At 40.9% G+C, this 26718-nt stretch overlaps 1 protein-coding gene across 1 annotated transcript in view; it reads right to left on the bottom strand.

The window, feature by feature from the left end:
- Positions 1-9569, bottom strand: part of LOC309494178 (uncharacterized protein) — a 32287-nt gene extending 22718 nt beyond the window's left edge. The window contains exon 1 of the mRNA XM_082163428.1: positions 9451-9569. Within this exon, the coding sequence (XP_082019554.1) occupies positions 9451-9482 (32 nt within the window). The 5' untranslated portion in view covers positions 9483-9569. The remainder of the gene's footprint in view (positions 1-9450) is intronic.
- Between the last annotated feature and the right edge of the window lie 17149 nt (positions 9570-26718).

The raw sequence follows: 26718 nt of genomic DNA, 5'->3' as shown, positions 1-26718 counted from the left end.
GTCGAAAAGCCGGCATTTCGACGAATGCTGCAAACATTTGACAGCCAGTATGAATTGCCTGGGAGAACATACGTGTCACAAACGGCAATTCCACAACTGTACAACAGCATTAAAGATGACATACTAAAAGAGATCAAAGACATCCAATTTTTCTCTGCCACTACGGATATGTGGTCAAGTTCAAACATGACCCCCTATATGAGCTTGAATATACACTATATAAGTGCTGACTGGAGCCTGCACTCCAAGTGTTTAGAGACCAGGTATGTCCCAGATAACCATACTGCTGACACCCTTGGAGAAAACCTGAAGTCTGCTGTAGCAGACTGGGGACTGGATGAGCACAAACTAGTTTGCATCACTACAGATAATGGTGCTAACATTGTTGCTGCAATAAGGGATCTTGGCTGGCCATGGCTCAATTGCTTTGGTCACAACCTCCATCTCGCTGTGTCCCATGGTCTGGACAGCAACAAAGATCGGACAGCGCGTGCCATAGGACTCTGTAAAGGTTTGGTCAACACATTCAACCTGAGCTGGCTTAAGAGGAGAGACCTGAGGAAGGCACAGAGTGAGGCTAATCTCCCCCAACACAGTCTAATACTGGTGAGTGGTATTTAATTCATAAATAGTTGAATTTGCAACATAAAATATTTAAAGAGTGTTTGTTTTTATAGTAGCCTGTAGAATAACCCAGTATCTAGTCTTTTAGAATAAGGGATGCTCATTTCGGTGAATTTTCCCAACCGACAACCGCCGCTCGTTATCCGATTTTTAACCGTTAACTGATAAGATTATAATATTGAATTGGCATTAAGTAAAAAATAAAATTGACATGTGTCTGTGACCCGTTAAAAATAAAAATCACGGGTTTATTTTAACGTGCAAACATGCAGAAAAGATCAACAACAGAACCTGGATTCACATAAAATGTTCACGCACCTGCAGCATTTCTGACAGTGACAACAGAAAAAAACAATAAAGTAATATAAATAAAAAACATAAGATAGGCCTACAATAAATATATTTTATTAACCTAAATAATTAACAAATTATGATGACAAAAAGAAAACACTAAATCAATTTGAAGCTTTAAAAAAAAAAAAAAAAAACGGCATTTTTTTCGTCAAATAAAAATAGCAGGCCTACCTTAATCCACAGCTTGTCTAGTTTTTATTGGAAAAAAACGGCATATATATATTATAAAAAAAAAAAAAAAAACTTTAACATAGTAGGCCTATTAATTGGTCAAAATGTTTACTTTCGTTTAACGGTTAAACGGTCAATATGAGCATTAATAAAAAAAATGGACATGTAAAAAGAAGTTATTTTGTTTAAGAATGTTGATATAGACAAACTAATGAACAAGAAGAATATTATCTTTCACACAGGATGTTGTCACACGATGGGGCACTAAGCAGAAGATGGTAGAGAGGGTGCTGGAGCAACTCCCAGCCATAAGACGTGTCCTGGTTGAAGACAAAAAACATAGCCACCTCAACCCAACCTGGCAGGATGTTTCTGTGTTGGAGTCTATCAACGCAGCAATGAAACCACTGGCTGACTTCACAGACATCCTCTCAGGGGAAAAATACGTCACGGTGTCCTCGGTTAAGCCAGTGTTGGAACTGATTAAAGATGACCTTCTCTCTCCAGGCCCTGATGACACTGCACTGACAGCCAATATTAAACAAAACATGTGCAGGGTACTGACTGAAAAATACAGCTCACCTGCAATCAATGTCCTAGAAAGGCCACCATCTTGGATCCAAGGTATCGTGGCAGCATGGAGGAGGCAGGTGCATTGGATGATGTCAAAGATCAGCTTGTGCAAGAGCTACTGGACTTAGGACCAGAAGAAAGTGGAGAAGGTACAAGTGGTGAGAGCTGCAGAAAAGCCGCTGGAGGAAACGAGGATGAACCTACTGCTGCGGCACTCCCCAAGAAGAAGAGGCTGAGTGACCTTCTTCAAAACAGAAGAGCTCGTAATCTCAGTCAGGCCCAGGCTGCATTTCCAAAAAGAGTGCAGGCTGATGCAGAGCTGACTAAGAAGATATCCTTTGATGGCCAAGTTGGCCCAAAAATACATGTGCATTTGTGCTACAAGCACCAGCTCTGAGAGAATGTTTAGCACAGCTGGCAACATTGCTACTCCTGAGAGATCCTGCCTTAAGCCACACAAAGTCAACATGTTGGTATTTCTTGCTCGGAATCTGCCATAAAATCACTATCTCTCTCTCTCGTCCTTGGTGTACATAGACTGCATTTCACTTTTTTGCTGGAGAAATTATTTTTCAAATGTTTTTTGCATATGGCTTGAGACTTTTTTGTTTGTTTGTTTACAAAGGTCCTAACAGGCAGTTTTGCCTGTTATGGAATGTATGTCTGAGCCTAGTGTTTAATATTTTTTGAAGTGGAATTTTGTTTACATCCATTTTATTTATTGTTTTTGGTATTTATTCAAGTGCATTTTTTGTTAACAGAGACTGAGAGTCCATTGCTTTTATTGTTTTTAGTTGTTTTGTTCATTGTTATTGTGGATATTTAAAATGTTTTAAATTTTCTGTGTTAAATAGTCTTTGGAAATAAAAGTTTATTGAATTTTGAAAGGTGTATGTGCATTATTATGCCATTATAATTATTTTAGATGAAAATGGTCGAAAATCAACAATATTATCGTTTATCGCAATAATTTCTTGGACAATTTATCGTCCAGCAAAATTTGTTATTGTGACAGGCCTACCTATAAGGTTCATTATGGTTTATTATATTACAGTTTTTCTCAAATGCTAAAACACAAAAGCCAATCCTCTAAACCAAATGACCAGTTGTCTAAACACATTTACTAAATCTAGCCATCATTTTCCAATATCATAAACACATTTCACATGAAGACACAATTCACAAAACACAATCCTTCGTTCTCATAAATCTTAACACATTTTTCCTTGCTAAAACACAAGTTGCAAAAGAACTCTGCTCATATTCTCAAATGAAAGCTCATGTGATGCAAAATGCTTGCCACAGTCAGCAATATTTGAACACAATGAACACACCTGGCGTCAATCATTACACACAACGACTCAAAATTGAAGACACTTGTTGCTAATGCTGTGACCACATGTATAAAAGCAAGTTCAGAGTGCACAGTTTGCTGAAGATTCCAAACAAACACAATGGATGAAGGCAGAGTCAGGGGAAGCGGAATTCGAGTCAGAGGAGGGAGAAGAGCTGGCCATGGAAGAAGAGGAGCAGGCCAACGAGGAAGAGGAGTTCAAATCAGAGGAGGAAGAGGAGGAGGCTAGTGATGGCAAAATCGAGGCCTCGTGAACCAATGAAACAGTTGAACCAAATGTGCCATATTGTTTCGAGGCTTCGAATCAATCCGACACCCGTCTCAACGGTGACACCTAGTGGTCACTTGCAGGTGTTGATCTGAAACAACCTTGACGAGCCATTAAAAAAATGTGTTGTTTTTTTATTATTATAATGTTCTAATATGTGAAGCTTGTAACCTATAGGCTCCTCACTGTGCATAATGTTATTTTGGTCATGAAAAATGAATATTAATAAAAGAAATCAAGCCACAATGTCTCACTTTTTTAGAGATTTTTATTCAAAAATATTAATTTATCTGCTGTGGAAGGACTTAGCCTACTTCTTTTTTTACAGATAATTTCTCCAGCCTTTGAAAAAATCCTCTCACAAGGGACACTTGTTGCTTGTCAAATGGCGCATCATGGATGATGTATTGTTGCAGTAGGCTAGCTGCCGATCACAATACACACATCTCACTTTATTTGGGGTTTCTAAATGGAAATGCTCCCACACCACTGATGTACGGCATCTCTTCTGGGGAGCCTCCATTTTATCTATCTGTCCAAATCTATCTATATATGAATCGATCTATGTATCTAGATATGTATCTATAATCTATGTATCGATCTATAATATATGTATTTATATATGTATCTGTAATCTATCTATATATGTATCTATCTATTAATCTAGCTGTCTATATATATTTATATCTATGTATCTATTAATGTGTCACTATATGTATACTCTGTCTGTCTCTAGCCTATCAGTCAATGTGTTGTGTAAATTTAAATGTAAGTCTAAATTGCCTATAACTAATCAAATCGCACTATGTCACTATATCACCAAAAATCCGCTATCTCAAAATCAAACTCCTCTCACAAAAACCCACGAGGTCAAAATGCGTTTATTTCACTTTTATACAGATGTGCGATTGTGTGGTCTGTTCCCGACCGTGTCAATCAAACGCTGATTCGGCGGACCACACCTGATGAAACACTAGTGAAACACTTCGAGGCTTCGTTTGGTCATAGTCACGTGACATGGGTGTTTCGAATCACGCTTCGGATCAGTGTTTCGACACATCTGCGCTTCGGGATCTCACAAAGCTTCGGAACGACTGTTTCGCTTCAGCCATCCTTAGAGGAGGCCAACGAGGAAGAGGAGGAGGCCAACAAGGGAGAGGAGGAGGCCAACAAGGGAGAGCAAGACAACCTCACACCATCATTACGGACGAGATGCGAGCAACAGTCATTGACCATGTCATTGTCCATGGCATGACAATGGCTGAAGCAGGACTAAGAGTCCTTCCAAACCTGAGTAGGTTCACCGTGGCCACCATTATCAGGGCATTCAGACAACACAACAGGTATTGTACTCTGCTTTCTTTGTCACAATACAAATTTACAAGCCTGTGAAAGTAGTCTATTGGTTTCAAATCAGTTGTTACTGTATTGTAAAACATGTCAATTGACAACACATGTTTCTTTCTTTAGAGTTGAAAGAATGCCACATAGAGGTGGGAGGGTTGCCATATTTACAGCGGCACAAGAAACCCTCATTGTGGATATGGTTCGTGAGAACAACCTCATCAGACTCCGGGAGACCAGAGACAAAGTCATTGCCGATAATGTCAACTTTGAGAGCATTGATGATGTCAGCTTGGCCACAATAGACAGAGTTCTCTGGCGCCAAAAGATGCGGATGAAACAGGTCTATAGGGTTCCCTTTGAGCGCAACTCTGCGCGACACAAAGACCTACGTTACGAGTATGTGCAAGTAAGTATACATCCATGTTCACAGTACAGTTAGTGGACATACTGTGTTGCTCAGTGGCCTACATTACTTCTGGACAATACTGTGCTACCTGATTGACTGATGTTCTGAACACCTGTGCACTTTCACATTTTCACAGAGGATATTACAGTTGGACTCGATGGCCAGACCTCATGAGTACCTCTTCCTGGATGAGGCTGGCTTCAACCTGCAGAAACGAAGGCAAAGAGGCCGTAACATCATTGGCCAAAGAGCCATCACTGAGGTTCCTGGCCAACGGGGGGGTAATATTACTCTTTGTGCGGCCATGGGTTCGGAGGGGCTTGTCCACCGGCATGCTGTCCTTGGGTCTTACAACACCCAACGTCTCCTCACCTTCCTAGAGGAGCTAAAAGACATCCTCCTGGACCGCCAACAACACCATCCTGGGCCCGCACATCACATTTATGTGATCATTTGGGACAACGTACGCTTCCACAGAACAAACCAAATCAGAGAGTGGTTCACCACCAACAGTAACCACTTTTTAAACGTCTGTCTGCCACCCTACTCCCCTTTCCTGAACCCTATAGAGGAGTTCTTCTCATCGTGGAGATGGAAGGTTTATGACAGACAACCATACACAAGAGAGAACCTCCTAAGGGCAATGGAGCTGGCCTGTGTTGACATCCCAGTGGAGGCCTTCCAAGGATGGATTCGCCATTCCAGGGCGTTTTTCCCGCGGTGCCTGGCAAGAGACAATATAGCCTGCGATGTCGATGAGGTGATGTGGCCCGATGCAGCTCAGCGACATGATGCCGCACAGTGATTGTGGTGTGAATAAAGTAAATAAAAAAAACTTCACACCCTGATCATGTTTTCAAGAGTACTATTGTGTGCAATAGATTCTGTTTTTGCATTGAGTTGTGTTACAGTAGTGTACATGCAGAATTTACTATAGATTTATACTCTTTGTATGAAACTCACAAATCTAAATGCCTAATCCTCTGCAGAGATCTAAGAAGATCCATTACTGTAAAGTTTCTAAAAATATGCATTGGCAGTTATGAAACAAAGAACCTTCTCACAAATTGAGCATTGTGTTTTCAATTGTTTTGCTGTAGTGTGTAATGATGTGTATAGTGTTTACATTTTTGAAAGCTTCGAGCTGCTCTTTTGGTGTGAAAGTTTGAGTTTTGAAGTGAGAAGGTGTGGTTGTGTTTATGTAGCTTTAGAAAAGGGTGTTGTGTTTAGACATTGGGGAACATGGAGGAAACGTTTGTGAAATGTGTTTTAGCATTTGAGAAAAACTGTAATCATGGGGTGACTGGGGTGACTGGGGTGACTTCCTGCTCAGCTACTGTTCGGACGCTCTTGCTTACTGCTCCGCGTTTTGCTCTATCGCTTTTACATTTTATCTCCTATTTTTTCTATATTTTATTTCCTTTATTTTATTTCCTTTTATCACCTAATTTTAACTTCAGCAAATCAGCACAGTGCTCATACGACAAAGTTTGGATTACTACAAAAACTGAGAATACTTTTACCCGACCAGCTTACATACCGGGAAAGGAAAACACAACTGCCTACAAGGATAAGAGAAAATGCCTCTTCTGGAATCTACTTGCTGCACTAACTGCCACAGACTTTTACAAAGGATTGCAGTTCTAGAAACAAAGTTACTTACGGGACCACCAAACCAGACGGAGCACACAACAGAGCTTCGTCATGGACACCCTCAGCATACCGGTGAGTCCCATGAAACTAGTACTCCTCGACAGGTAGAGAAACAAGCCGATCGACTTACTAATCGATGGCACAAACAGGGAGCTAAACCCAAAGGCACTCGAGACATCAGATTGTCACGAGCATCACATATTACCGCAGTAGCATCCTCTACCCCAGATACAGCTCTGACAAGGATTGCAAACACTGGTCTGCTACCACTGCCTATACATCTTGAGAACAGATTTGAAGTACTAATGAATGTAAATGAGAAATCCACAAATGTGATGAATGTGATCGAACACAGACTGAATAGGCCAGTAGCTAACACTGATGCTAACTGGCGCTCAAGGTCGAGCAGACAGCGGCACTCAGCTCAGAGTGCAGCCGAGCCCAGGACTCTGATAGTGGGGGACTCCATAATCAGAAACATTAGCAGCAGGGATACAACTACATGCTGCCTTCCACAAGCAACAACTTCTGATATAAACAGGGAACTTCAGAACATTCTGATGAAACATAAGACTGCTAATCGACTCATCATACATGTGGGGAAGAATGATATTCATAAAGAGCAGTCAGAACTCCTTAAGAAGGATTTCAATAAACTTTTTGAAACACTTAAAAGACTGAAAGTTCAAACATTCATCAGTGGACCACTACCAGCAAGAGGAACAAACAGGTTTTCACGGTTGCTTGGGCTAAATACATGGCTGCAAAAAACCTGCAATATAAAAGCAGTGAACTTCATTGACAATTTCAATCTTTTCTGGAGTCAACGACAACTGTTTCATCGGGATGGCCATCACCCAAACAAACTTGGTTCAAGAGTGTTAAAGGACAATATCTACTTCTCCCTAAATCATCCTTCTGCGGTTTGTGCCAATCCACTCAATCTGAACGGCACACACACACCTGGACACAGTATGAATGACCACGGGACTTCACTTCAGCAGCAAAATGGACATGATAACACCACTCCGCCACAACAACCTCTGCTCACGGACACAATCTCAGCTGAGCCCTGCACACAGAGCTCACCACAGACAGCCATATCAGAACTGCTTGAAGATTCAGCACCCAAGGACGACTTCCTGGAAAACAGCCAGGGAAGCCAGGACAGCATATTACAGCCTCCTATAACACCAGAGCAACAGCCCCTTTCACCAGATACTTTCTCCCTCTCCCCTGCTACGCCACTACTGTGCTTCTCACAGAAAATGGAAGAACTGGTGCATGCTGGAACCAGACTATCCCACTCTTTTGCTGCAAGCCCCCAGATACCAACTAAAAAAAGACAGGCACCACTACCACCAAAGCCTGCGGGCCCAGCTCGCCCTCCCCCTCCTCCTGTGAGAGCTCTTCGGCCTCTGCCACAACGCCAGGGCCCACACCCTCCTCCTTCTGCTCGAGGTGAACCAAAAACAACTGATACCAGCTCTCAGTGATATGTGTCGGGTCCCCGTTTTGATAACAGTAACTTTCTCAAATGTTTACAAAACAAGCGGGAACCCAGTGTGCCTGTATCTTTCTCTATTGCTGTTCTATTACATGATAGAAAGTCTAAGGCCTTCAATAGCCGTACAGCAAAGCCAACTAATCTGGTGCCTATTACACGTCAAACTAATATTGCTGTGGGGAAAAGTAAGTCTGTTAAGTTAGCTCTTTTAAACATTCGCTCACTTAAAAATAAATCACTTCTAGTCAACGACTTAATAACCACAAACAACCTGGATTTTATGCTTCTAAATGAAACCTGGCTAGAAGACAGCTGCAGTGCAACAGTCCTCAATGAAATATCCCCTCCTAACTTTACTTTTATGAGTGTCTGCAGAGCTGTTAAGAGAGGTGGGGGTCTAGCTGCTCTTTTTAAAGATATCTATCAATGTAAGCAAATATCATTTGGGAATTACTTGTCTTTCGAATATCTGGGTATTGTGTTAAAAGGTGCTCCACGCATTTTACTTTTCATTATTTACAGGCCTCCAAAATACTCTCCAGCCTTTGCTGAGGACTTTACAGAACTGTTATCAACAATTACCTCAGAGCTTGACTGTTTTGCCATTGCTGGAGATTTTAACATCCATATAGATAATGCAGAAAACAATATGGCAAAAGAAATCAAAACTGTTTTAAAAACTTTTGATCTGACTCAGCATGTACATGGACCCACACACAATCGTGGACACACTTTAGATTTACTTATCAGTAAGGGTCTAAACATTTCATCGATTGTTATTAAGGATGTAGCACTGTCTGATCATTTCTGTATTTTCTTTGATATTGTAACGATAACAAGCTGGAGTGCCCTTGAAAGCCTCCAGAGGGCTCCACACCAGACTATCATGTTTCACTCACAAACTACATTTCCCATAACTCACTGCCCGGACTCATCATCACTTATCACTGATCACATTCACCTGTACCTCATTCACTGATTGCATTCACCTGTCTCATCCTGTTAGTCTGTCTATTTCTACCATGTTCATTCATTCACTCACCGTGAAGTCTTGTTTGTGTCACACTGCATTTCTGAGCGTTTTCCCTGTTTTCATGTCTCTTGGTTTTTTGGATTTCTTGCCTGTTCCCTGGATTACTCTTTTGCCTCTGACCCCTGCCTGTTTTGATTGTTTGTTTGTTTGTTTATTTGTTTGTTTGGACTGCCTACCTGTGTTTTGACCCATTGCCTGTACTTTGGATTACGCCTTTGGATTGCGCCTTAAATAAAAGCTGCATTTGGATCTGAACCTTCGTGTCTCCGAGCAGTTCGTGACAGATATATTGATCTCTCCTGCCACTGAAGCTAGATCTGTGTCTGTCAAGAAGAGATGCTTAAATGAGAACACTAGTGTCCTATTTATGAAGGCTATATCTTTAACACCAAGCATATCTGCAGACTCTGTTGATTTTCTCCTTGATTCTTTTAACTCAAAAGTTAAAGGTGTAATTGATGATATTGCTCCTGTGAAAGTCAGGAAGAAGAGTGGCAGACAAAAGGCACCTTGGAGAAACTCAACAGCAGTGCAACATATGAAAAGACAATGCAGAAAAGCAGAGCGCATGTGGCGGAAGACAAAACTTGTAGTCCATTATAACATCTACAAAGACAGCCTTCATGCTTTCAATATGGAACTAGGCAAAGCTAGACAGACTTTCTTCTCAAATATTATAAACAGTAATTTAAACAACACACGCACTCTTTTTGCTACTGTAGAGAGACTGACAAACCCCCCAAGCCAGATTCCCAGTGAAATGCTCTCAGACAGCAAGTGCCGTGAGTTTGCTTCTTTCTTCTCTGAGAAAATCAATAATATCAGAAAGGTGATCAGCACATCCTTGACTTGCGCTGGGGTCAGACGGATCAAACCACCTGAGAAAGTAGTTACTATGTCTGATTTCAAAGAAATTGATGGCAAAATTTTGGAAGAAACCGTACAGCACCTTAAAACATCAACATGCGCTCTTGACACACTTCCCACATCGTTTTTCAAAAGTGTGTTAAACAGTTTAGAAGCAGATCTTCTAGAAGTGGTAAATGCTTCACTTCTCTCTGGGAGTTTTCCAAACTCCCTAAAAACTGCAGTTGTCAAGCCCCTCCTGAAAAAGAGCAATCTGGATAAGACCATATTAAGCAACTATAGACCAATCTCAAATCTTCCTTTCATAGGTAAGATCATTGAAAAAGTTGTCTTCAATCAGCTGAACAAATTCTTATGCTCGAATGGATACTTTGATAATTTTCAATCTGGTTTCCGACCGCACCACAGCACAGAGACAGCGCTCATAAAGATAATAAACGATATTCGCTTAAATACTGACTCAGGCAAATTATCAGTGCTGGTACTACTCGACCTCAGTGCTGCATTTGACACTGTCGATCACAACATACTTCTGGACAGGCTGGAAAACTGGGTGGGGCTTTCTGGGATAGTCCTAAAATGGTTCAGGTCATACTTAGATGGGAGAGGTTATTATGTGAGTATAGGAGACCATAAGTCTGAGTGGACATCCATGACATGCGGAGTCCCTCAAGGCTCAATTCTTGCGCCACTCCTGTTCAACCTGTATATGCTCCCAATGAGCCAAATAATGAGAAAGAACCAAATTGCTTACCACAGCTATGCAGACGACACACAGCTCTACTTAGCCCTATCGCCCAACGATTATAGCCCCATTGACTCCCTGTGCCAATGCATTGATGAAGTCAACAGTTGGATGTGTCAAAACTTTCTTCAGTTAAACAAAGACAAAACTGAAGTCATTGCGTTTGGAAACAAAGATGAAGTTCTCAAGGTGAACGCATACCTTCACTCTAGGGGTCAAACAACCAAAAATCAAGTCAGGAATCTTGGTGTGACACTAGAGTCAGAGCTTAGTTTCAGTAGTCATGTCAAAGCAATAACTAAATCAGCATACTATCATCTGAAAAATATTGCAAGAATTAGATGCTTTGTTTCCAGACAAGACTTAGAGAAACTTGTGCATGCTTTCATCACCAGCAGGGTGGATTATTGTAATGGACTCCTCACTGGCCTTCCCAAAAAGACCATAAGACAGTTGCAGCTCATACAGAACGCTGCCGCCAGGATTCTGAGCAGAACCAGAAAATATGAACATATCACACCAGTCCTCAGGTCTTTACACTGGCTCCCAGTTAGATTTAGGATTGATTTTAAAGTATTATTACTGGTATATAAATCATTCAATGGCCTAGGACCTCAATACATTGCAGATATGCTCACTGAATATAAACCCAACAGATCACTCAGATCATTAGGATCATATCAGCTAGAAATACCAAGGGTTCACTCTAAGCATGGTGAGTCTGCTTTTAGCTATTATGCCAGCCGCAGCTGGAACCAGCTTCCAGAGGAGATCAGATGTGCTCCTACAGTAGTCACATTCAAATCCAGACTCAAAACACATCTGTTTAACTATGCATTTACTGAATGAGCACTGTGCCAATGTTCGTCCGACTGTTTGTACTGTATTTTATTTTTAATTTTTCTAAACTGTTTTAATTATTCTTATTTCTTTTTATTATTTTAATTTCTTCTATGTAAAGCACTTTGAATTGCCATTGTGTATGAAATGTGCTATATAAATAAACTTGCCTTGCCTTGCCTTGCCTAATCATTATTTCCACCGAAATGTGAAAACGAAAATTTAAATAAAATAGATATTTTATGTTCTGTGATAAGCCAACCCTTCTCCATTCGGTAGATATTGATGCTTCTGGTTTGTGCTTTGTAATTCACAGAAAGTCTACAAAATATGTTATCTCCCAAAAAGGTGCATCTTTTTGTCACATCCGTAACGCATGTGTACTTCCCTCATCTAAAATATAAAACAATTATAGACTGATATGTTTCTATTTTCAGTGATTTAGAAAAATATAAACAGATGATTCAATATTAGGACTGATGATTTAATGCAAAATATCACACAAGTACTGTTTTTCTGTCACGAGTGGAAATGCGATCTAATTTATTGAACAGTTTTTTTTATTTTAGACAATATTTTCTGTTTTGCCAATGAAAACAAAGACAAAAGCAGAGATCTTCGAAGACTTTGTTTTCAGTTTGCACCGCTTTCTGTTAGTTTCACTGTTGAGTTAGTTGTCATCGTTTCTGATTAGTTCTCATTTAGTTCAAGTGCGTGTTGTTAATTTTCCTCATTTGCTTGTATACTAAAGTCCTCTGTGTCTATTCACTTGCTGTCGGGTCTCGTCTGTGTTACACGTGTTGAAAGCAGTTCTCTCTGTTTGGATTCATTTGCCTGTGGATTTATTAAACATTACCTTTGCCTTCATCATCGTGTTCGTGACTTCCATAGTAGGGAAAAAAATACTATGGAAGTCAATGGGGTCCATCAACTGTTTGGTTACCGACATTTTTCAAAATATCTTCTTTTGTGTTCAGCAGAAAAAAGAAATTCATACAGGTTTGAAACAACTTGAGGGTGAGTATCATTTTGGGTGAACTATCCCTTTAAAGATTACCTTTGCCTTCATCATCATGTTCGTGAGTGTCCTACAACACAGAGCTGTGACAGCAGCGTTTCATTTCTGAATCTGCACTTTGGACGAATCGGGTGAACCAATGATTCAATGGACCATTCATAAAGATGGTTCATTCCTGAATGAATCAGCCGTTTGAACGAAACAAACGAATGAATGAATGATCACCCTACCTCAGTAAGCTTGTTTATTTGTCACATGGTTTCTAATTTAATTAGTCATTGTTTTCAGTTGTTAGTTAATTAAAGAACCTAATTAATTCTCTTTGTTTTCTCCCAGTATATATCTGCCTGTGTTTCAGTCTTCTGTTGTCGGTTCTCGTTAAGGTTTGTTCTGAGTTTGGTTTAGGTTTTCCTTGTATTAGTAAAGTCTGTTTGAATTGATTATCTTCCTCTTGCCTTCTGTCTGCACCACGCTTAGGAAACGTGACAAATTCAATGAATTAATCATTAAAGGAGAACTCCGGTCAATTTTAACATTGAGCTAATTTTTTTGTAAATTTGGAGTGCTGTCAGTACAGAGAACAACGACAAAAATCTGTGTTGCCTACACCGTGTTATCCTCTTTTTAAAATTTGCACCCTGTTGACTTCAATGGGGCAAGTTTTAAACCTGCTTTTAGCCTCTTAACATCCTTCATGTGTCATTACAAGTGCACCAGCCATGTGAGTGATTCCTTTAGAGTGAACACGGGTGAATCTGACTGCAGTAGATGTGAAATATATTAATAAAAGTTATGTTAATTCAGCCAGCGCACATACCTGTATTTACTTCCTGTTTTCGGTCGAAGTCCACAGTAGTCGATTGTCGAGTTCACTCGCGTGATCATAGGTAACTAAACCTATGCGCGTGAACTCGACAATCGACTACTGTGGACTTCGACCAAAAACAGGAAGTAAATACAGGTATGTGCGCTCACTGCGCTCCGTCTGAGACACAAGGTCCCTCCTCTCCGGAATCGTCCAAGGCGAGCCGTTGAGGAGGGATATTATCTCGGAGAACCAAACTCTGGCTAGAACTCCTGGGAGCAGAGAAACTGGAGGAAAACGCATACATGCACATTCTAGGCCATGTGTGCGCCATCGCATCCAGACCCAGGGGCTGGGTGATTCAGAGATAAGTAGAGGGAACATTGCGCTTTCTGATAAGAGGCGAAGAGGTCCACCTCCGCTTCGTATCCAAATCTGTTTGACTACTTCTGGGTGGAGTTTCCATCCCCCTCTCAGTAGTTTCTGTCTGGACAGTAAATCCGCTCCCATATTCAGGTGCCCTGAGATGTACAATGCCCTGAGTGACAGGAACTTTTCCTGGGCCCAGAGAAAGATGTGCCCCGCTATTCTGTTCAGATTGCGTGAGCACAAACCTCCCTGGTGATTATGTGAGAGACTGCCGCTGTGCCGCACTAGGACATGACAGTCTCTCAACTGAGGGAGAGAGTATTTCAGGGCCAGAAATACAGTCATCAGCTTGAAGCAGTTGATGCCCCTCATTCCCCTTGAGCTGGACGACCACTTAAGACCGCTCCCCAGCCCATCAGGGAGGCGTCTGCCGTTAGCATTCTGCGATAGCAAGACACACCTAAAGTGGGACCCAAAGCAAGGAACCGGGGTCTGAACCACATAGAAAGGGAACGAAGCCGCAGCGCGTAACCCTTACCATAAACATGGATTTTAGAAAGTGCACGAAGCGTTCAGCGCGTGACTCACCATAAACATGGATTTTAGAAAGGACACGAAGCACTCAGTGAGTGTTCTTGCCTTTATTTGCCCTTGGGGATTGAAATCCCCCGTTTTGAGCCACAAGTGACATGGTCTCATGCGCAAAAGGCCCAGAGGAATCATTGTGGACGCAGCTGCCATGAGACCTATGTAATGTCCTGACCTAGCTAGATGTTGCTTAGGGTGTTAAAATTGGTCCTGACACGAGTGGGAGACAATTATGCCCGATGGTGACAGAGTCTCATTTAACCCCAAACATGTTACCCTCAGAGTGGGAGAGAGAACGCCCTTGGCGTTGACCTCAGCCCCCTAGAGATAACATGGCTAGGTCAAATGGAAGGACCCAATATTGGTAAGCTTTGCCCCCAAAAGCAAACTTGGGAACCTCCTGTGTTGTGGCAATATTCTTCATGAAAATATAAGTCCTTCAGATCGATCATGACAAATCAAACGTGATGCTGAATTTATGACACGATCGTCTTTACAGTTAACATCTTGAACTTGAGTGCTTTAACTGTACGGTTTAAGCCTTGAAGATCGAAGATTGGACGCAACCCCCCATCCTTTTTGGGGACCAGGAAGTATCTGCTGTAATAGCCTGACTCTCTCTCTGGAAGAGGAACATGTTCCCACAGTAGCTGCACGGGTCTCAAGCTGTCTGGCGGACATCTCCACATGGATGAAGGAACACCACCTGCAGCTCAACCTGGCAAAGACTGAGCTTCTCGTCCTCCCTGCCAATCCGTCTCTACAGCACGACTTCACCATCCAGCTAGAGTCATCATTAATCACCCCATCAAGATCGGTCAGAAATCTTGGAGTAACGTTTGATGACCAGCTGACCTTCACAGATCACATTTCAAAGACAGCTCGATCATGCAGGTTTGCACTGCACAACATCAGGAAGATCAGGCCTTTCCTAACTGAGCATGCAACACAACTTATCGTCCAGGCCCTGGTCATCTCTAGGCTTGACTACTGCAATGCCCTTCTGGCTGGACTCCCAGCATGTGCGACCAAACCCCTACAGATGATCCAGAATGCTGCAGCTCGTCTTGTCTTCAACGAGCCCAAGAGGGCCCACGTCACTCCTCTGTTCATCTCTCTGCACTGGCTACCTCTAGCTGCTCGCATCAAGTTCAAGGCACTGACGCTTGCTTACAGAACTATCACAGGCTCAGCTCCCTCCTACTTTCACTCACTCCTACGAGTCTACATCCCTACCAGACACCTACGATCGGTCAACGAGCGACGTCTCGTGGTTCCATCACAGAAAGCCACAAAATCACTTTCCAGAACATTCTCATTTACAGTTCCATGCTGGTGGAACGCTCTCCCCACCCTCATCCGGAATGCAGAATCCCTGACAACATTCAAAAAACAGCTGAAAACCAATCTCTTCCGTGAGCACTTAACCTTATAGAAAAAAAAAAAAAAAAAAAAATCCTTTCCCTTTGAAACATCACTTATCAGGCTTATGCTACTCTGAATAATACCTGAACTTCGTATTTTGAGCACTTCCTGCGTTGTTGTTGCTTTTGCCTCTTTATGATGACTCGCTGAACTTAGTCCTAATTTGTAAGTCGCTTTGGATAAGGGCGTCTGCTAAATGACTAAATGTAAATGTAAAATGTAAATGTAAATGTTCTATGGCCTCTTTGCTCAGCAGAGATTGTAGCTCTTGTGACAGTACATGCGCCAGTTCCGGTCTCACGGAAGTGAATACCACGCCGTTGAAACGCGGAGGACGATTAATAAATTGGATTCTATCCTATTTGTACTGCACTTAATACCCAAATAGAAAAACCTGGCAGAAGTTTCCACGCTGCCAGACTCTCTGAGAGTGGTATCAACTTAACACTTCCTTTTGAGGGGATGTTAGATGTTCTGTGTCCTGGATGACAGCAGAAAAGCAACAGAACATCTAACATTTCGCTGGAAACCGCTGCTCCCCGAATCACCAGAGGTGGCGAGGAAGTACAGTGGTTTCGTGAGGGTGTCAGGTAGGAGCTGTTTGATTTACATGTCTCGTCCTGTAGGGGCACACCCCCACAGACCTGGGACAAAACAACCCTCAGGATTTTGTCTTAGGTCTATTATGCAGCTGCTGAGTACAACGAGCAGGTCCCCAGTTTTTCTCGAGGGAGTGCGCAACTCGTTACACTCTGCGGTGTAAATGTAAATGTGGCCGGATAACAGCCAGACAATATTATATTGTATATAATACATACATATATATATATATATATATATATATATATATATAATTATATTATATAAATATTATATATATAAATATAAATATCAGTTCCTCAGCAATAAACACATCCCAATCAGACAAGCAAACACGGTCTGGATGATAGGCTGTGTTTAAATCTTTGATAAGATAACCTGGTATGCCTTTAACACGGCCATGGTGTACAACGCAGTACCAGCCTAACCGCTGAAAATGCATCTGATAATGTGATCCCAGGGGAGAGATAGCCCGCGAGCGTCTCTCCAAACTGAGGCAATATCATATAATCGCGTGCCCTCGCACCCGCGATAGTAGAATGGCTCGATGTCGAGGACACAAGACATAAATATTTATAATCTTTATTTATTTATAGACTGTGTTTTATGGGACTCTTTTTGTTGTGATCAGATCAATCTGGCCACTGCACGAGCGATCGCCACAAGCAATCTCCTTTTATCATCACGGGAGAAACGCTCGGAGGCGACAAACCCACGAGATTCAATGTCCTCTGCCCGAGCCGAAGAAGCGCCGAGGCACGCTTCGGTAGTCAGGCAAAAGGACATCGCGATCTGGAGAGAGAGCGAGCGATAGGGAAGCACCGTCTCTCGCTTCTCAGCCAGATCGCACGCGAGCCCCACAATCATTATGGGCGCTACCCCCTTTGAAATAAGCAAAGCGAACGCGAAGCACTTTAACTGTGAACATTCCACAGTGCTCGCAATCACCATGCTCAAATGCAAGGGCAGCATGTTCTTTCCCAAACAAACAAAGCAGTAAGTGTGTGTATCCAGTTCTGACATGGGATGGGAGCATGGAGGAACACAACACTTATTGTTTTGTTGGCTCATTTCTCCTCTTTTTTACTTTTTAAACTCTTTGATGTACGAGAGAGAAAAAGGCTTGAGAAATGAGAAATTTTATGCACACTGTCTGAATAAACTAACTCCTAGCAAAGATCTGTAGCAGATAAAAGGTAGAGAGAGAGTTTTGACGTTCACACATGCACAGTAATGGTCTGAAGACAAAAGACCTGACGATGCACCTGCGGCTCATCTACTTATAGCCTCGTGTCGCGGGGCGCGCCGATGACGTCACCGACCGAGGCTATATTACCTCCGGGTCAATTTCATTGACGTGTTATACACAATATTCACAGCTGGTCACGATAAAATATGCTCCCAATGCGCTGAGCAGCGCAGCATCGATTGTAGCTTTCGAAAGGGAACAGCCTCTGAAGATTGTTCAGTTCTCACCTCTCTCTCCTGCTGGGAGTGACAATAGGGCTCATTTACATCTCATTTAGATAAGCCATACCCCCTGTAAAGCTCCCCCTGTAAAGCACAGGGGGAGCAGAAAGGTCAGGAAAATGTGCAAAAAAAAAAAAAAACGTTTTTCGCAAACAGGTAATATATAAATAAATGTCTCTTAGCATCTACCGATAAAACTGTATAGGCAACTCTAGTGTACACTGAATAAAAAATAAGATAAACTCTAGACAATGTTCAAATCAAAAACAGGATGTGCTATGTGAGATATATATATATATATATATATATATACACAGTATGAGTAGGCTATGAATCCAAGTATGAATCAGAATAGATTTTATTGCCATTGTCAATGAAAGGTTTCACAGACTAGGAATTTTCTTCGGTGTAGCCTACTCGTGCAACATGAAACAAACTTTTGCTAATGATAAATAATAAGCAATAAACTATGGAAATAGGCATAGGCGTAATTTGCGGGTGGGACGGATGGGACATGTTCCCATCACTTTTTAAAACATCTCGCGACACGAATTCTACAAATAAATAAAACATCTCCAGTTAACTGGCACAGCATTCATTTCGTTCATTTTTTTAAAAAGATACTAGCGCTGAAATGTGATTTTTTTATCAAGTGATCAAAGTGGCGCAGATACAGTGTTTTCTCGTGTAGATCGCGCACACACCGCATTGTCTTCACTCGACGCGCGCTTCAATCCATTGCGTTGCGGATACTCTCTATTCGTTCTGTTGAAATAACAAAACATAATGCATACGTTTGCGTGTCCTTGCTTGATATACAACCACTGATGAAAATAATTGTTTTGATGAGAGAAAAAAACTATACGAGAAAAAAAACCTATACGAGGGCAGTTTCGAACTCAGACCCTCTGACACGGCTGGCGAAAGCTCTACCACTGGACCATTAAGATACACATTGGTTGTGTAGGCGGATCTATGTATTGGCACTGACAACATGTATTAGGCTACATCTCATTGTCGACAAATTAAACCCCATGTAAGCTACAATTTAAATCGATTGCTGGACATCGTAATGTTATTGGCGTCCATGTTCATTGAATTTTGAAATCAGATAGAGCCGGCCAGAGCGCTGCATAATAAGTAGCCATGCCGGCTTATTCAGTATGGAAATACACACCGACAATGACAAGCCCCTACTGCGTGCTAGAATCTCCAAAAAACAAGCCGATTTCAAACTCAAAATGTACGCTTTTAAATATACCAATACTGCTATCTCAAACATGAAGAGGCTTCTTCGTGATCTCAACTAACAGATTCTGCAAAAAAACGAAAATCACCATTTTTGAAAAAAAACCCGATTCTTTCTCATTTTGCTCGAAAGTTGTGCTGCCGACTTGTGTCCCTGGTTTCCGTGACGGGTCACAATTGCTTGGTGACCCCTTGTGGCGACATGAGTAATTAGTAGAGATGTCAATTTTCACAAATTCCCATGATCGATCATCATTTAAATTAAAGATCAATTAATCGATTAATCGTTAGCCTTAAAGGGATAGTTCACTTTGAAATTAATTTTTGATATGTTTTAGCTTACCTCAAGGGCATCCAAGATGTAGGTGTCTTTGTTTCCGCAGTAGTTTCAATTTTTATATTTTTAGGTCAAACCGTTCTTGTCTGTCAGTCATATAATGCAGGTCGATGGTCACTGTCTCAAAACACAAGCACAGAGTCCAAATTAAAACAATTCCCCATCGTCCAAATGAAACAATTCCCCATCATAAGTACACATTGATGGCCTAAGACACGAAACGAGCGGTTTGTGTGAGAAAACGAACAGTATTTATATCGTTTTTACCTCTTGTAACCACGTCCAAGCAGGGACGGACTGACAATCTGTGCGTTCTGGAAAAGTCCAGAACGGCCGTCCAACCGAGGGCCGTCGACACAAAAAAAAAAAAGAAAAAAAGTCTAATAAAGCAATACAGCCAACAGCAGGGGCACTAATATGATCACTTATATGCTACGTGTAAAAAACAACAACTGAGGAAGAAGAGTCGGCCTATAGACAGAAAGTTAGTTTTATAAGGCTGCACTTTTAAATTTGCTTACATTATATTTGAATAGCAGTGGCTCTCCAACGTGGTGCCTGTGAGTTGCCCGCTAAACACATTCTATAAATAGCCCAAACTTGCCGTCGGGGTTCCAGACTTCGAATAAATGGTATAATTTTGCGACCTTTTCAACTAAACGTTTCAATTTGAACTTTTGCCTCTACAAAATTACACAACTCTCTTTGATTATACGCTGTCATTTGCGTTGCGTATGAGAAACATCAAATGGCAAACGCTCAAAAAGCGGAACAAAACTAGTTTGATCTGAGCAGCGCAGAGCATTATCAGCTCGGCCCAAAAAACAGCGATCGCGGACAAAGCAGCTGTGCGGGCTGATCTCGATCACACGAACATTAGGGCTATTGCACAGAGCTGCGCGATCCACTGAGAAGCATTTAAATTCAGCGCAGAATTCTCTATCTCTATTATAAACCCACAAATGAGTAAGTGATTTAAGCTTGTAAAAAGCCAGATGAAACAGCGCTGATATTCTCAACATATTGACGCAAAAACAAAACAAAAAAAACAGGCGAAACATTGTTCCGAGAACAAACCAGCTATAAGACATTTCACACCAAAACTTATGAATTAATGCCTAATGCAGTAATGTTTTGTTTAGAAGTTATGGCAGTTTATTTTTATTTTATTTTTCATTTATATTTATACTAAATGTTTGGGCTACTGTTTTTGATAACACATACAATAGGTTTATAGAAAATCAACAAAAAAATCTATAAATATTTTCATAATTTTTCAGGAATAGTTTTTTTTTTTAAACGCTTGTAAGTCTGAACCAGAATATCAAGATATTTTATTATTTCCCATATGATGGTGAAAAGTAAAAAAGCGTCACCATGTTATGTAGGCCTATAATAAATATTGGAGTATAACAAATAAAAATTCCTTCTAGATTATTTTATCCCTTGAGGTAGCCCTCGCAAACAAAAAGGTTGGAGACCCCTGGTATAGTAACTATGTTTTATAATTACAAGTTTGTGTAATTTGGGGTTTCTGTAGCCAGTGACATTTCATTATTTGTATTTTATGGCATTGTACATTTTTTGTTTTTATTTGAAGGCTGAGGCTTCATTAATAAACACAACCCCAATAATCATCATTAGTTTTGAGATGTTACTTGCTGTGAATACCTTCTCTGATAGGCTACAGTAGTGTGGCATAGTATGAACATCCTGGCTAGTGTCTGTTGCACACGGCTAGGCGAATGGGATGATGGGCCTATTTGGGAGAAAGTCCAGGGCTGTTTTTTAGCCCCAGTCCTTCCCTGCGTCCAAGTGATCTGAGGGCGCAGGCGCTTCGGTCTGCGCAAGCGCCGGACGTGATCTCTCGCGCCTGTACTAGTGATGGGAAGTCCGGTTCTTTCGGACAGTTCGTTTCAATGAACCGGTTCAAAAAACCGGTTCACCAGTTCTTTTACGTCATCACGTAATGACGTCAATTCTATCATCCCGGCGGATAAAAATACATTCAAATAAAGGCATTTGTATCATAACTTCAGTTAAATAATAGTACTCATCGTCATAATCATCTTGGATAGGTTTCTTACATTTACGTTTTGAAAATGAACCCTGTAGTAGGCCTAAGGCGATGCGCAAACGCGGATGTTTTACATGTCTTGAAGTGAATAAACTGGTCTTCATCATTTTTATTTTATTTGTAATTAAATAAACTTACATTTCGCCGAATTCGGCCCCTCATTCAAGACCTTGGTTCCCCCGTGATCATGTATCAGCACAGCACATAGACAGTATAAACACAGCATCAGCTGGCCAAAAGAAAGTTCGGTTCAGAGACGCATGCGCAGTCTCTCCAGCTCGTCAGTTCTGTATCGAACGCGTCCGACTACAGGCGCGAGAGATCACTTCCGGCGCTTGCGCAGACCGAAGCGCCCGCGCCCTCAGATCACTTGGACGTGGCTGTGGTTACAAGAGGTAAAAAAGATATAAATACTGTTCGTTTTCTCACACAAACCGCTCGTTTCGTGTCTTAGGCCATCAATGTGTACTTATGATGGGGAATTGTTTCATTTGGACGATGGGGAATTGTTTTAATTTGGACTCTGTGCTTGTGTTTTGAGACCGTGACCATAGACCTATATTATATGACTGACAGACAAGAACGGTTTGACCTAAAAATATCAAAATTGAAACTACTGCGGAAACAAAGACACCTACATCTTGGATGCCCTTGAGGTAAGCTAAAACATATCAAAAATTAATTTCAAAGTGAACTATCCCTTTAATAATGCGATATGCGTCTACTGCAGTAGCTGTTATGGCCAACAGCATGACAAGGGTCTGTAAATGCTGCTCAAAACGCTATGTTCCTCACCAAATCAATTAGAATGGTTTTAAATATAAATAAAGGGCTAGTAGGATTGTAAAATGTTTCGATGTGATTGATAATTAAATTAATTATTTAATAATCAAATATAACTACTAATACAACGTGTCAACAACGCCGCCTCATATGCGCTTAGAATGTGTGACTGTTGTGGACGCGCTCTTCCTGGAACAACTGCACGCGCTGAATGAAACTGCTACCGTTAAACTGGAGCACTTTGCTAGCACGTTATTTATCTAAAAGAAACGCATCCTATATGAGATTAATCAGATATGTGACCCGACACGGAAACCAGGGACACAAGTCGGCAGCACAACTTTCGAGCAAAATGAGAAAATGTTCGTTTTTTTCACAAATGTTGATTTTCGCTTTTTTGCAGAATCTGTTAGTTGAGATTACGAAGAAGCCTCTCCATGTTTGAGATAGCAGTATTGGTATATTTAAAAGCGAACATTTTAAGGTTGAAATCGGCGTGTTTTTCTGAGCTTCTAGCACGCAGTAGGGGTGTGTCATTGTCAGTGTGTATTTCCATACTGGATAAGCCGGCTTTTGTTTCTTTTGTTATTGACCCCGCCCTCCAAGGGAACAGCGTGGCTACTGTAGCGTAAATGCCTCTGGGTTAATGCGAATTAGCTCAAGAATATAGGGAATTTTGGCAATATTAATATTTATAACGCATGGTCATAATTCATAAATCGCATATGCATTTACTTTATCAATTATAGGAAATGCCTCGTTCTGTACTGTCTGATCATTACAGTTAAGAAGAAGCATTCCTGTTTACAAAACTCCAAGAAAGTTTGTCTTCTGGCCACGAAGACAAAACCTCTTTGGGTTTATAAATTAAAACTACTCAAAGTAGTTTTATAATATAGAGCCTGTAGCTTTATAGATCTTTTGTTTCATTGACTTTATAAAAAGTGGGTTTTCAAACACAGAGACAGTTAAAAGTATAAATGGGTTTATTAATAAAATGGCACACGCTAGAGATTATAAGCTACAAATATAAACGTACGTAAAATGCAAGCGATAAAACAGACAAACATTTAACCGAACAAAAACATAAAACATAGCATGACGTGATCGGAATGAATGACATGAAAGAAAGAAAGAAAGAAAGATATAGAGGGAAGATAGAGGGTAACTTAAATCACAGACCTAAGACCTAGACACCTGGAACAGCTTTTATAGGAATCAATATACTTGCGAGTTGTGGTACTCTTTCAGTGTGATGCTGAAAAGGGGACGCGCGCGTGCGCGTGTCCGGCTGGTTTGCGTCTAGCTTTGTCTTCTGGGTCGTTTCGCAAAACGATGTAAAGGCTCACTTGAATTTAACGTTACCGAGAAAGTTCAGATTCGTCTCCCGGGATGGGAGAGGCTGGAAATCTTAGTTGCAAAGACCGGCTGTTACGACTCGAACATGGGTTCGTTCGATGGAGAAGGCCAGGGCCTCCTTCAGATGTTCCTTGGAGAAGCGCTGCGCCGGGGAGAAGAAGTTGAGTTGGAAGCGGAAGGATGAGAGAGGGATGAGAGAAGGTTTTGGACTTTTATCAGTGTCCCAGGTGCCGTCCCCTCCTTCGTGTAGGACGAATCAGCTGTCGAGTATTTCGAGCGGGAAGATTCCTTTGTCCGGTTAGACACGCCCACCCGAATGAGTCATGATTGACTTTAACTGGAGAGGATTTTCTCCAGACATATGAACTTATAAAACAATGCGCATCACTGAATTCTGTTATTGGAATTCAACTCCGTTGGCTGGAGAGGATTACAGAGATATCAAAAATAGAATCTAGGCGTTGTAGCCATGCAACGATACATTATTATGCATTTGTATAGGCAATAGCAGTTCTATTAATGTCACAAATAGGACATATGCTTTCCTATGGTTTACACACACCTCTTGACACACAAATTTATATATTTAGTACCTTTAAGAGTGACTTTATGGGTAAAAGTCCTTTTCTGTAGGGGGTTTCTGTTTCACAGTCCAGAGTGTGTTTGTATGTGTGTGTGTTGGAATGTTGCGACCCTGTTATCTCATGCATAGGGCTGGATAGCTCTGTGGTCAAATTTTATGACCTGCCAATGAGCTCGGGTTACGGAATGCGATTCTACAGGGAGAACATCCTTCAAAAATACATTTCAGATCCAAACACTCGAAGATCAGAACTATATGATCAAACAACATTAATCACACATACATTCAGGAAGTTCAGATACCAGTCTGAGTTACACACATTTTAAGTTAAACACAAAAGGATGTTGGTGTGTGTGTGTGTGTGTGTGTGTGTGTACGTGTGTGTGTGTTCTGGAATGTCACGAGTCTGTGAGGTTGTAAAAGTCACAGGGAGTCCAGAGCTGAAATGGGGGTTTTAGAGGGGATTCTAAGAAAACAGGGTTTCCTTATGTGACTCAAATGTCCCTCGGGGGAGCCACAAAGATGCAATTTTGACCGTTCAAGCAGACTTGGAGATCAGGATTTACTAATTTGAACAGCATGTGACCGCATGTCATAGTCATTGTCGTTACACTACTTATGCAGCGCTCTGGCCGGCTTTATCTGATATCAAAATTCAATGAAGATGGAAGCCGCAAAGATTGTCGCAGACGAGCTGAACCGTGGCCGTTACACAAATGTTTTGAAGTACTTCTTCGACAAGCCGGATGCTTATGAACAAGCGTTCACTGATTCTGAAGATGATCTGAGCGACGATGAAAGCGGCATGATAAGACTGAATAATATCCCTAATCTACAACTTAGCGAAGATGAAGACGAGGAAGAATGTATCGGACTGGCGTCAGACGAGTTGGACCGTAAGATATCAGAGGCTATATCGATAGTAACATTTGATGGGGATATAGACAGTGAAATGGGGAAAATCCGTAACTTTGACTGTAAATGCTACACGAGGAGAAAAGAGAACTCTCTGCATGGGAGACAGTCCTGTAGTCAGAAGCTTGAGAGTGGCAAGACATGCGAATTATTGGACATTTAGAGGCAAACAGACGCACAGTGCAAACTTCGGAGATGGTTACATCCACAAAGAAGACCCCGACAAAGAGAAAGTGTGCTCGAACGACTTATTTCATCGGAGGCAATGAGATCTGCAAGAATACTTTTCTGTTTCTTATGGGGTGAGTTTCCATAAACATCAAAGTTTGTCGTTTTGTGTTCATTCTAAGAACACGTACACGTTATCTCATGTTTAGTCCATGTTTAGACCTAAAAGGACTGTCGTTTTAATTGTAATCGTTAGCATCATATCACTTGGCAAAAAAAACCCATTACTATAATGAGCTTTTAGATGGTAATGTGAGCATCTGCTATTAATTTGAATAATGCTTCAATTGCTTGAATTGACTGGTGTTAATGACTTAGCCCACGTAAACCTGCCTGTTAGCATTCTTGAATTGAATGTGATGCTAATTATTTAGCCAGTGGTGGAGGAAGTACTACTTAATATTCTTACCAAGGATTTACAAACGTAATAGTAAATGTATTCGATTAAATTCCTACTTAAGTAAAAGTATAAAGTATCAGTAGCCGTAAAATGTGCATTATAAGTCAAAGTAAAAGTATTTATGAAGAGTTTAATGTACAGGATTTTTTTTTATCATTTGACTCAAACCAGGTCTAACCACTAACTGAGGTCTAAACCAGGACTAAACCAGGAAGTAAAGATACAGACTCTAAAATGTAGTGAAGTAAAAGTAAAAAGTATTAATCATAAAATTATGTAAAAACAAATATTGCATCACAATTGATTGTCAAAACATTTGGTAACTAAATAGAATTTTATGAAGTTTAGTGACAACATGTTACAATGTTTACATTGTACAATGACTGGTAGGATACAGTTTTTATTATTGCTTGACAAAAATGTCAAGATTTCAATTCCATTCTTGTGATTTGATTCCGATTTTGATTCAGTATTGACTACTTTGGATACATGTTTATTTTAAATTTTATTTAAAAAAATAATCTCACCTAATGCTGTAAACATAGAGGGCCCAATCTGCTGGTATTATTAAAGGTTAAAAATGACATAATGACATAAGTAAAAATATAATAAATATGTAATATAGTGCTCAGCAAAATCTCCTCTCTAGCTATTTTTTCTATTCAATTAACATGCTATGGTCATTAAATGGCTTTCCTGAGGTAAATGTAACGTTATGTGACATAATTGTTCTCCTGCTATTATATATTGACCTCTTTCCGTGGTTGAAAA

Source organism: Leuciscus leuciscus (assembly GCF_965113295.1).
Source record: "Leuciscus leuciscus genome assembly, chromosome: 3".
In the NCBI taxonomy this organism is placed as follows: domain Eukaryota; kingdom Metazoa; phylum Chordata; class Actinopteri; order Cypriniformes; family Leuciscidae; genus Leuciscus; species Leuciscus leuciscus.
Note: the sequence above shows the minus strand (reverse complement) of the source record. Positions and strands in the feature narration are given on the sequence as shown.